At 48.0% G+C, this 13,102-nt stretch overlaps 1 protein-coding gene across 1 annotated transcript; it reads right to left on the bottom strand.

The window, feature by feature from the left end:
* Positions 1-984: 984 nt before the first annotated feature.
* On the bottom strand, positions 985-9,879 carry Ttc24 (tetratricopeptide repeat domain 24). Its single transcript, NM_172526.3, has 10 exons — positions 9,845-9,879; positions 6,396-7,092; positions 6,026-6,229; positions 4,532-4,660; positions 4,298-4,410; positions 3,882-3,980; positions 2,836-2,921; positions 2,606-2,703; positions 1,896-1,986; positions 985-1,683 (listed from the first exon to the last, which is right to left on the bottom strand). The coding sequence occupies exons 2-10, from the start codon at positions 6,496-6,498 to the stop codon at positions 1,602-1,604; spliced, it is 1,005 nt and encodes a 334-aa protein (NP_766114.1). The 5' UTR covers positions 6,499-7,092; positions 9,845-9,879; the 3' UTR covers positions 985-1,601.
* Between the last annotated feature and the right edge of the window lie 3,223 nt (positions 9,880-13,102).

Below are 13,102 nucleotides of genomic sequence, written 5' to 3' on the forward strand. Positions count from 1 at the left end.
AGCAACGTCCAAAGCAAGCAGAGCAAGTAGTGTCAGATTACTCTAGAACCTTAGGATTGGCGCCACTTTGTAACACACACACACACACACACACACACACACACACACACACACACTGCTTGTATCTAATGGCAGCTTTTGAAAATGACTAGACTTGGCCTGGAGCCAACAGTGGAGTGCTTGCTTAGCCCAGGATGCCCTGTTATGCCCTCAGTCCCTAGGAGCAAGCAAAATAAACAGAAACAAACCAAAAAGTGACCTAATTTGAATGAGTCTATTAAGGATCCAACTCAGCTTTGTAGAAACAATGCTTCTTTTTACACTTGGGTCCCAGATTTACATTTTGTACTAAAACACAGCAGACTGCCGGCCAGCTCAGGTGCCAGTGGGGCGGGGGTGGGGCTGCACAGAGGCCTGTGTCACTCAGTTTGACCTCCAGGTCCTACTGGTGTGACTGCATCTTTTTTTAAAGATGTATTTATTTATTTTATGTATATGAATACACTGTAGCTGTACAGATGAATTCTATTGTGAGTCTTCATGTGGCTGTTGGGAATTGAATTTTTAGGACCTCTGTTCATTCCGGTCAGCCCCGCTTGCTCCGTCCCAAAGATTTATTAAGTACACTGTAGCTGTCTTCAGACACACCAGAAGGGGGCATCAGATCTCATTATGGGTTGTTGTGAACCACCATGTGGTTGCTACGATTTGAACTCAGGACTTTCGGAAGAGCAGTCAGAGGTCTTACCCGCTGAGCCATCTCGCCAGCCCACTACTGGATCTTTAACCCTTTTCACCTTTGAGCTTTCTTTTCCTCATTTTAGTTTTGTTGTTGGATTTTTTTGTTTTTGTTTTTTGGGTTGTTTGTTTGAGACAGTGTCTCACTATATAGCCCTGGCTAGCCTGATTATGCTATGTAGACCAGGCTAGCCTCAAACTCAGGGAGATCTGCCAGCCTTGGCCTCTCTAATTGTTTTGTTTTTTGAGATACATCTTGCTATGTAGCTCAGACTGGCCTTGAAGCGGTGACCTTCCTGCCCTCTCTGAGCTTTAGGATCATAGGCCCGTGTCACTGTGCCCAGCCATCTCTTTTCCTCCCGCACTCCTGTGAGGAAATACCTATAAGTGTTCAGGGTGTGAAGCATGCTCGAAAAATGTCGAAAAATTATCACGGTTATTGTGTGACTTTGGGTATTCATGGGGGACAGTAACTGGAGTGTGTGCCCTCTTATCTTCTGTTGTATGACATTCGTGTCTCCAACATGAGAAGGGGACATGGAGAAGCTCAGTGACCCCAAAGTCACCTGAGCTAGGAAGTCATTTTTAGAACTGGCAAAACGTTTTAACAGTCATGACGTCCCAATCCAGAAAAGCAAGGGACAGTGCTCACTATTCGTTTCCCAGTTTTCGTTTGTCTACTGAGTTCAAGTCCCCCCCAAAGAAGAGCAAAGAGACTCTCAATGCCAAGCCAGCAGAGTCCTTGGCCTGTCTGTTCAGGAGCACCTTGTCCATACCGGCTAAAGAGGCTCCTCCCCAAAGCCCATACAAGTGTCTATCGGGAAGTTCCTGTAGAGGTAAGTGCTGTAGCCAGCAGGTATAGATCACATGATGCTGCAGAGGCCGGACTGGATGCGTGTCCTCTGGAAGTTCCTGCCGAGGGCTTCCTTGGCCCATGTGGATGACCTAAAGGGACAGAGGGGCTGGCGTGGGGCAACTGTGGAAGCACGAGATCTGCCTCCCTGGATGCAGCTTCTCATCTCTGTTTTCTTTAGGACGCTGTTCTCTTACAGCAGTCAGGCTTTGCAGGAGACTGGGATAACGCCGAGTCTTAGATGCTTTCTTCCCTCAACCACAAGCTGCCCATCCTCCAGGGCCCCACCCCTCGGAGGACCCACCTACTGACTCGGAGCTTCTTGGGTGCTATGATGAAGGGATATTCCTCTCCACTGGGACTTGGGCCTCCAGATGGAAGATGGGTTGTGGCTCCTAAGCATGGATGGAGGGGATTAGATACATTTCTCACAGACCTTTTCGTAACCAGGACCTCACAGTGGGAAAGAGGAAGCAGGGGTGGGGACAAATGGGGGCAGATATCTAGCTATGTATTGGTCACTTCACGGAAGATGCCCTGGACAAGCCATGTGCTTGGTAAACACCAGTCCCCTAAGTGATGGAGGAATGAGTCCCTAGAAGGAAACACACCAGGAATCCGAGCCAGCTCACCAAATAGCAAGGCCTTCAGCCCCGTGAGTGAGCTTGAGAGGTTCATGGGACAGCCTAGTAAGGAGAAAAGCCTAACATGGTGCCTGAAGTGGAGCTGGCTCTTCACACACCCTGGGCGCTAAGATACAAAGTTTAAGTTGCTAGGAAACGGCATGAAAGCTAGGGAACAGAGAGCTAGCAACACACACACATCTGGGAAGGCCTGGGAGGAAATGGGCCAGGCCCCCCCCATGAGAGAAGCAGAAATGTGGGAGAGCTGCTGCAGGCAGGGGGAGCCAGAGGTGGGTGGCAGGTGTGTGTGGGGGCACCAGGAAGGTGAGATGAGGGTTCCAACTGCAGGAGTGGGGCGTGTTCCTCCTACCCACCCCCTCTTTCCACTCACGGTTCTGTCTCTGAGGTCCTAACACAGTGGCCGTGTTCACCAACCCCTCCATCTCCTTCTTCTCATGGCCGCCTTCTGACGCTTCACCTTCCCACTGACTGAAAGGTTTTCAGGGACAGAGAACTGGATGTAGCTGGGCTGTGGGACACCCCTGGGGTCAGCTCCCTCCACCCCCACCCCTACCCCAGCCAGCAAACCCTCTTCTACCATGTCAGGACTGCCTGACTCACCTCTCCTGGGCATCTTCTGCACTACTTTGTACCCTGGCTGAGGTCTTTGCCTTCCGTGAAGTCTGCAGCTTTCCAGGAGCAGAGGGCTGGCGAATGTACAGAGAAAACCCACCTGGCTATCACTGCCCTTCCAGCTACCTTTAGGGAGCCACAGTGTCCCCACACAGACTTACGTGCTGGAAGACAGCCCAGGGGGTTTCTGAGACTCAAATTCTGAAGTAAGGCCCTTTGCTCTCTGAAGGTTCACCTACTAAATCTTAGATCAGAAATCAGGCTTGTGGACCCAGCCATAGCCTGACCATTATGCGATGCCCAGTGCCTCTGTGTATTTTCTGAGTTAGTGGAAGGCCTTGGCCCAAGATTTTTGACTTTTAATCCAACCCCCTACCTGTTCCAAGATAACTACCCCTATCCCCCAGTATGGTAACTGAACTAGGGTCTCACATCTGCTGGGCAAGCATCCTACATCTGAACTACACCCTCTCTGCTTCAGGTGAAATAACTGAAGATTATACAGTGTCCTGAGCTTTAAAACAAGAGGGCATTCAACCCATTAAATCCCTCTAATAAAATATACATTTCAATTCTTGGGGTGAGAGGACATTTCCTATAGAGGAAAGCATTTGGAGGGCCTGTGGAGAGAGACTGGAAAGCAAACCGCGCTCGAGGTACAGTCCAAGGAGACCCATAGAAGCCCTACCAAAGAGACAGCTCCTGGAGTTTTCTTGGAGCACCACCCCCATCCTGTGGCCATTTAGGGAATTGCACCCAAGAGCAGCCTCCCAACTCTTCACACGAATGGCTGAAAGGCCTTGGCCTTAACCCAATGGGGCTTGTGACCTCAGCTAAAGTCCCAAGAAACAGCCCGTGGACAAAAAGGTATGTCACAATCTCTGCCCCACCCCCTACAACCTTATATACATCCATCCCTCATGCAAGCCCAGGGGAAAATGAACACGGAGTGGTTAAGTGTGGCATTCCTGAGAAGATTCTTTCTGGGGCATCTTGTCCCCACTCCCACCTCCTCGTCTTAGGTGTCATACTACCAAGAAACGAGCCTGGGCTATCTTCTCCTGAGCCACGAAGGTCCGCATGGCATCTGCCAATTTGGCCACAAGCCGCTCTCGTACAGAACTTGGTTCGTGCTGGGGAGAAAGGAACGGGGGTGGAATGCGGATGAACCGAGCTATGAATCTGCAAAACCAGGAAAGGGACAGAAAGAAAGAGCGAGAGGTCTGATTCCCTTTCTTTGTGCCCTGCCACCATGCCACCATGCCACTATGCCACTGAGCATAAAACTGTAGGCAGACTGCCTCTTCCTCCAGGTAACAGCTGTGGACCTGGTGTGGTGTTTCTAATCAGTAAATACGTGGTGGGAGCAAGGAGCAAGACTGGCAGTATCAGCCGAGACTTCTGGAGGAGGGGAAGGCAGGAAGTCAGAGGCCATGATGGAGGGTCTCACCTGACACAGGGCCAGCGCTTCCTTATAGTATTTCAAGGCCTGGTCATGTTGTCCCAGTCTGGCTGCAGCTGCCCCAAGGCCCTCACACGCCTGCCACTGTCCCTTCACGTCTCCTAAGGACGAGAGCTCGAAAGATCTTCTCATGTTCCCTGTTCCACAGACCCTTCAGGCATTGTGTACCCTCGGTCTTTGTGTCCCCCTCCCTGAGTTCCAAGCTAACCCTCTCATTCTTACCAGTGTCTTGGGCAGCCTGGAGGGCATGCAAATAGCTGTCCCAGGCAGCCCTGTGGTCCCCCAGCTGGCTCAGTGAAAATGCCAGGCCGCTAAAGCTGCGACCCTGCTCCCACCGCTGGCCCACAGAGCCTGAAATCAGAACAGGTCAGTCTGAGTAGGGACTTGGTTGCTGGGGCAATGAAACCCTGCCCTCAACAAGGGAGGATCCCAGGAGTCCCAAAGTTCAGCCTCAGCGCCTGTAGGTGACCCACAAAGACCTAAGTTATCCAGGTTGAGCCTCTCACCTTGTTTTACCCCAAATACCTCCCTAGCAAGTTGGGACCTGTGGGTTAAGAGACTATATTAATATGCTGAGGAAAAATAAATAAATAAATAAATAAATAAATAAATAAAAGATCAGAGATCTGTCTCTACCTCTGGAGTGCTGGGATCAAAGGTGTGCACCATAGCGGGCAGGTTAAAAAAAAAACAAAAAACAAAAACTATTTAAGGGCTAGACACCCAGGTCATAGATTCATAGATACCCAGGTCCAATCTCACTTGTGTGATTGGATACCGTGTGTGTGTGTGTGTGTGTGTGTGTGTGTGTGTGTGTGCGTGTGTGTGTGTGTGTGTGTGTGTGTGTGTATGTTTCTGTAGTGCTGGGAATGGAATCCAGGGCCCTGTGCATGTCAGGCAAGTGCTTTGCCACTGAGCCCCACCCTCAGCTACCATTGTTTTTAATTTTTTCATATTTGTTTCTGTGGGTATATGGCTGTGCACAGAAGGGAGTCAGGACCACTTGCGGGAATTGGTGCTCTCTGACATCCACATGGGTTCTGGGAAGTGAACTCGGGCCAACTTGCTTAGCAGTAAGTACCCTTCCCTGCTGAGCCATCCCATCTGCCCCTCACAGCACCATCATTATGTGTGGCAACTAAAGGGCAGAGATGGGAAGTGGTTTGCTGCTGAAGGAGGAGATTCAGGGCAGCACCTGTGGCCTCCCAACCTCCAGCTCCAGGCCACTGTGCTCACTACCTTCTGCTCTGTCTGCTTCTTCCATTTCAGGTAGTCCCAGCCCAGTAACTGGTCCCAGAGATTCAGCCAGCCATGCTCCCGGTGTAGCGCCTTGCCGATCGGGACCCAGGCTCCTCAGTCCCCTCCCAACTCGTGGGACACCACCCCGTTCATTGGAAACATTTTATTCTTTTTCTTTTTTGACAGGATACTATGTAACCCAAGCTGGCCTGGAATTTGGATCGCTTAAAGCTTCTGATTCTCTTGTCTCCACCTACTGAGCACTGAGACTGCAGATGAGCACCACTGCACTGGGTCTATGTGGTGCTGGGAACCAAATCAGAGCTTTGTGTATGCTGGGCAAGCACTCCAGAAATGTGGTGTGTGTGTGTGTGTATGCACACACATGCATATATGATGTATATGTATCCTCTCCAAGCCTGAAACCTCTTTTTAATCCTTTAGTCTTGGCCCCAGTCCCCAGTCCCTGGGACCCACCATGCAGACTTGCAGCCTTCTGGTGAAACTCCTGGGCTTCCCAATAGTTGCCAAGGACATTGTGGGTCATTCCAAGATTTTGAAGCACTGTAGCCTGCTCTGATGGCTGTCGACACAGGGGTAGGGCCTGCAGGAAGGCCTCTACTGCCAGAGGGAACAGTTGGAGTTGGAAGTAACCCATGCCTAGATCATTGTAGAATGGCCCTGGAGAATAGAACCAAAGTCACTGATGGCCAGATGGGCCATAGCTAAGGCTGTAACGGTATAGCTTCTGACCCACTCACTCCTCCAGATTCCCCAGCCCCCAGGACACCACCGAGCTTAGGCTCAGCACCTCTTTAGAGCCCACACCTTGTTTACTAAGGCTCACCTAGCAGTCCCTGGTCGGTGCTCCGGTCAGCATCAGCAAGCTTGCGGCTCTCCTCCAGAGCCCGCAGCACATCACTCAGTCCATACTGCCGACTGCTCAGCATACATCTCACGGCAGCCACCTGAGCCAAGGCTGCATCCCAGAGCTGGCCTGCATGGGCATAGGCCTGGCTTGCTTCCTGTAAACTGCAGGCTGCTTGCTTAGGCCATCCCAGGGCCTGATAGCAGGCTCCTATTTTTGCCTGTGCCTCCCCATGGTAGCCCTGTGGTTGGTAATGGACCAGAGCCCTGTGGTACCAGTCCAAAGCTTGAGTCAGGTCACCAAGGGCGTGATGGGCTAAAGCCACATTGAAGCACTGGTCACCATGACACCAGCCTTCGGACTTCTCTTCAGGGTGGGCTCTCAGAAGTAGCTCAAGACCTGTGGCTGGGTCTCCAGTCTCCACATAGGCAGCCCCTAAGTTAAAGGCACAGGCTTGAAGAATGGAGCTGTCTCTGGTTGATGGGGCCTTGGAGGCCAGCAGGAAGGCCTTCTGGAAGCTGCCCAAGGCCTCCTGAATCTGAGCAGCATGCAAGGCCCTGTGGCCATCCCTGGTGAGGCTCCGGATCTTGGCTTCTTCTTGCAGCCTCTTCTTTTTCTCCTTTTTCTTCCTGCAGTTTGAGGGTTTTGGCACAGTCTCAAGCTTCCAGTGGCTATCCTTAGGGATAGGGGAAGACCCAGGGTTGATGCCAGGAACAGAGAGGTCAGCATGTCAGCCTTAGTTCTCGCCCTCTACCTCTCCAATAGGATCCCTTAAGGGAAATTTGGCTCTACCTCTGGCCTCCAGGGACCAAGGATTTTCCTCTGAACTCTTACCTTGCTTCCTGTGTCCCACTGGGCAGCATTTTGACTTTCTCTCTTTAGAACTCTCCCAAGTTCTTCGTCAGGACTCAGACCAAGTAACTTTCTGAACACTGCCTTCTGTGAATCCAATCCCCCATGTTACCAAAACCAAAACCAGACCAATCAAAAGTCCTGCAAACTTCTGTAATTTCTCAGGATTCTTCCTCCCTAAGTCTTTCCCCTAATGTCTACTCCCAGCATTGGAGATTGAACCCAACTTTCAAGGCAAGCACTCAACACTGATCTGCACCAGATGCTCTGTTTATCACAGTCTGTCACTGGCCTGGGAATGAGTTGAAGGCATTAGATCTTTAATGAAAGTTTACTAAAGGGTTGGGGCCGGAGCACTGGCTCAGCAGTTAAGAGTACTTGTTGCTCTAGCAAAGGGTTCAGGTTTGGATCCCAGCGCCCACAAGGTGACTGACAATCACCTGTAATTCCAGTTCCAGGAGATCCAACTCCTCCTTGTCTCTGAGGGCATCATATGCACTCGGTGCATGGACATGCATGCAAGCAAAACAGCCATACACATAAAATAAAAATATTTTTTAAGAGGGCTGGAGAGATGACTTAGTAATTAAGCCTAATTAACTCTGCTTTTTCCAGAGATCCTGAATTTGGTTTCCAGAATCCAGGTCAGACAGCTTGCTCACAACTACCTGTAACTGTAACTCCAGGAAATCCAAAGTTTTTGGTATACACACACGCATACACACACATGCATACACACACACACACACACACACACACACACACACACACTCTCTCTCTCTCTCTCTCTTTTTTTTTTTTTGGTTTTTCAAGACAGGGTTTCTCTGTATAGTCTTGGCTGTCCTGGAACTCACTTTGTAGACCAGGCTGGCCTCGAACTCAGAAATCCACCTGCCTCTGCCTCCCGAGTGCTGGGATCAAAGGCGTGCACTGCCATGCCCGGCAACACACACACTCACACACACACACACACACACACACACACACACACACACACTCTTAAAACAACAGCAACAACAACAACAAAACTCTCTTTAAAAGGTTAGTGAATTTTAAAATTTGAGTCACAGAAGTGACTCACCCTTGTGGCTTCTGCAGGCACTTGAACTGACATACACCTATACACATACACATTTTAAAAATAAAATATCTTAAGCCTGGTGTGGTGGCACAGACCTTTAATCCTAGAATTCAGGAGGCAGAGGCAGGTAGACCTCTGAGATCTAGGCCAGCCTGCTCTTCTAGATAACCAGAGATATACAGAAAACCCCTATTTCAGGGCAGGGGAAAGGAAGACCAGCAATAAGAAAAGCATATATATATATGTGTGTGTGTGTGTGTATGTGTATGTATACATATATATATGTATGTATATGTGTATACATATGTATATGTATGTTTTATATACATATATATATATATACATATATGTATATATATATACACACACACACACACAATTTAAAATCATCTTCAAAGGTCCACTTCTGTGACACTATATGAACTCAACTGTGCACCCCATCTGTCATTCCCTGGGGATTATGGTCCTCTTTAGTCAACATCTAAAGGGCTCATTTTTGTTATTTTGAATTGTGTGTACATGAGCACATGTGGTTATGTGCACCAGAGGCTTTGAATCCCATGGAGCTGAGGTCATCCTTGGTTACGAGCTGCCCGGTGTGGGTGCTGGGACCTGAACTCAGGTCTCTGCAAGATCAAAAAGTACTCAGAGCTGTCTTCTCAGCTTATCTGAGCGCCAGCATCTCCGTCAAAACAAAACAGACAAACAAAAGGCTGTCACACACCTTTAAAATCCCAACTCAGGATGTAAAGACAGGCAGATCTCTGGGAGTTCAAGGCCAGTCTGGTTTGCATAGTGAGTCCAGGACAGCAGGGTTACAAAACCCAAACAGGATACACAGGGCTTCCCCTCACCTCTTACACAAGGCCTTGTGACCTACGTGCTGCTGCTTTATAAACCAACGGGAATTCAGCACAGCCACCTCCAGCGGTGGCAGGAGCTGTACTAGCCCCGGGCACTCAAAGCTGAACAGACACTGAGTTAGGAAGAGGCTGATGTCCAGGAGGCGTCTGTGTGCATTGACTGTGCCCTTCCTATTGTCTCCTCTACTTTCTGCCAGTCGGTTCCCGCCTTGGTCCCCAGAGAACTCTTAAGTTCAGATAGATTCTTCTCATCAGCACATTTCTCCTGGACTGCCTCTCTTCCCAGGAAACTGAAAAAAAAAAAAAAAGCCGAAAAACGACCCCCCCCTCAACCCCCACTTTTTCTCTTTTACAGAGAGGGGGCAAAAGGGTTTCTGCTTTTCAAAGATATTTTCTCTGGAGTTGGGGATTTGGCTTAGTGGTGGAGAAAAGGGAGAGAGGATGAGAGGGAGGAAGGGAGGGTGGGAGGGAGGAAGGGAGGGTGGGAGGGAAAACTAGAAAGAGTTGCTTCTGAAAACACATAAAATCCCGACTTCATAAGGCTCCCCACCTTGAGGCACTCCAGGCTGTCACCTTGAGGCTCCGGACTGTCCCCTGCACAGTCTTGGGGACCCCACTCCAGGACCTCTTACCTCTGTCTGTCCTGTTTTCTCCACAGTGGCCTTCTGGAATGGTTCTGCTGGCTTAGGTTACTTCCCAGCAGCCTTGAGCGCAGAACTGTGTTACCAGACACCTGGCACTCTCCTTTCCTCCCAGGTAATCCTTCGAGTGACAGCTGTGGTAACCTATCTTAGTGGAGGACCCTAATGGTGCTCAGACATAGTCACCTAAGACCTGTTTCCCTTCCTGCTTGGCTGCCCCATCCCTGCGGACACACCTTCCAGTTCCTTCAAATAATATATCAAACTACCATGAGACAGTCATCTGTTCTTTCCCATCCTCTCTTCTTTTTTTTTTTTTTTTAAGATTTATTTATTATATGTGAGTACACTGTAGCTGTCTTCAGACACCCCAGAAGAGAGTGTCAGATCTCATTACAGATGGTTGCAAGCCACCATGTGGTTGCTGGGATTTGAACTCGGGACCTTTGGAAGAGCAGTCAGTGCTCTTAACCACTGAGCCCCCATCCTCTCTTCTTAATTTAATTTAATTCTAAGGTAGGTTCTTGTGGTGATCTTCTTTCCTTCTTTCCTTCCTGAGTGCTGGGATCACAGATTGTGCCACCAAGCCCTGCTCCGTCTCTCCCTTTCAGAGAGAGACATGACAGACCAAAGAACTCCATCTGCTACAGGGGGTGACTACAAGCTTTTTTTTTTTTAAATTATTATTTATTTTATGTATATGAGTGCACTGTAAACTCTGTAAACTCCAGGTTCTGTTTGATGTGTTTAATGAGAGGACAGGAGGCCCCACAATCACCAGGAATCTCTAACTCACCAGCTCACCAACCCATGAACCTACCACCAGTGGCTGCAACTAAACGAAATTTGCCCCTTTCCCCATTTGCCTAGGAAAAAGCCTTTTTAAGTAGAAGGGCCATTGCCAGAAACAGACTCCTGAAGTAGATGCACTGACCATAGTTGCAACACAGGCGTTTGCGCAGGCCTGGCACCCAGGGCCATCTCTGAGCTCCAGACAGGCTGAAGCTTCTGCTCTGGCCTGGCTTTCAGAGGTGCTAGCACAGCCTGTCCAGGCCAAGTAGGCCACAGAGTGGTCCCATACTCAGTAGGCTTTCCTTGAGGAAAATAGGGGGCGGGGGTGGGAGGGCCTGAAAGTGTTCTCAGCCAAGGTCCTAAGGGGCTCTCTCCCAGATCCTCTGTCATTCTGAACCAGCATCCAGTTCCCTTCAGTGCCACACCCACCATGTCCTCGAATCTCCTTCCACATCACTGACAATACAAGCAGCACCAACAATCAACGTGGTCACGATTAACACATACATTTCAATGATAACTTTAAATGCCAGTGGAATCAACTCTTCAAAAGACACAGACTGACAAAAGCCAGGGGCTAGAGAGATGGCTCAGTGGTTAAGAGCACTGACTCCTCTTCCAGAGGTCCTGAGTTCAATTCTCTGCAGCCACATGGTAGCTCACAACCATCTGTAATGAGATCTGACACCCTCTTCTGGTGTGTCTGAAGACAGCTACAGTGTACTCTTATAAATAAAATAAATAAAATTTAAAAATAATCAAACAAAACTCCCCAAATCCATCTATCTGTTACTGCCAAGAAATGCATCTTAGCTGTAAAGATAGGCACTGCTAAAAGGGTGGACAAAGTACTCCATCAAACAGAACCAGGAAGAAGCAGGTATCAATATCCTAATAACTGACAAAACACCTCAAACTAAAACAAGTCAAAAGAGATAAGGGGGACACTTCATCCTAACCAAAGGGACAATTAACCAAAGAGATGTCACTATTCTAAACCCAGCTCTGCGGTGCCCAATTTCATTTTTAAAAGTCTACTACTGTATTTAAAGACAAATTATCTTCAATCCATTAATAGCTGATTTCAGTACCCTTCTTGTGTCATCTGGACAAAAAATAAACAGAAACACAATTCATTGACATCATACATCTAATGGACTTAACAGACATCTACAGAACATTCCACTCAGCCAGGCATGGAAACTTTTCTAAAGTAGACCATATCTGGGACACAAAACAGGTCTTTATATATTCAGGAAGATGGAAATAACTCCTTATATCCTATCAGAACACAATGCAATAAAACTTGAAATTGACACCAAAAATTTCTAGTCAATATGCAAACTCATGGAGATTTAACAACTCATCACTGGAGTTAATGAAGAAATCAATCAATCAATCAATCTCCCTGTAACTAAACCAAGGACACCTCTGGCACACATGGAAAGCAGCCCTACAGGGGGAATCTATAAGATGCCTGTATTAAAGGATCAGAAAGAATGGCTCCAGAAGTTAGAGAGACAAGAGGAGCTAAATAAAGAATCCAAGGCCAGATGGATTCACAGACGAATTCTACCAGACACTCAAAGAGGATCTATAGCCAGTCCTTCACTATTACAAAAAAGAAAAAAGAAAAAAAAAGAGCTTGCCTGTGAGAGATTATCTTGGCCATGTTAATTGATTAGGTAGACCCTTTTTAATTGTGGGTGGGGCCATTCCCTGGACAGGGGACCCTGGAGTATACAAAATGGAGAAAAGGAGCAATTTCATATATGTGTATAAAGTGTTGTCATATTTATTCCTCATATTGTGTCATTTGAAATATTTCTGTATAGAAGGAATATTATCTCTATAAATAATCTTCACATTGACTTTGTTAGTTGTGTAGGAAGTCTTTTGTTTGTTGTTTGTTTTTCAAGACCCTGTTTCTCTGTGTAGCCCTGACTGTCCTGAAACTTGCTCTGTGGACCAGAGTTGGCCTCAAACTCACAGAGATCTTCCTGCCTCTGCCTCCCCTAGTATTAAAAGAATGTGCCACTCCAGGAGAAGTTTTTTTTTTTTTTCTTTTAAAGATTTATTTATTTATTTATTTATTTATTATATGTAAGTACATTGTAGCTGCCTTCAGACACACCAGAAGAGGGCATCAGATCTCATTATGGATGGTTGTGAGCCACCATGTGGTTGGTGGCTCAGAAGAGCAGTCAGTGCTCTTAACTGCTGAGCCATCTCTCTTTTTTTTTAAAATGACTTATTTAGTTACTTTTATTTTATGTGCATTGGTGTTTTGCCTGCATGTATGTTTGTGTGAGGATGTCGGACCCCCTGAGGCTGTAGTTGGGACAGTTGTAAGCTATTATATGGATGCGGGGAATTGAACCCGAATTCTCTGGAAAAGCAGCCCGTGGTCTTAACCGCTGATCCATCTCTCCAGCCCCAACCCTTAGCTGGCGATTT

The sequence above is a fragment of the Mus musculus genome, chromosome 3 (genome assembly GCF_000001635.26).
Source record: "Mus musculus strain C57BL/6J chromosome 3, GRCm38.p6 C57BL/6J".
Classification (NCBI taxonomy): domain Eukaryota; kingdom Metazoa; phylum Chordata; class Mammalia; order Rodentia; family Muridae; genus Mus; species Mus musculus.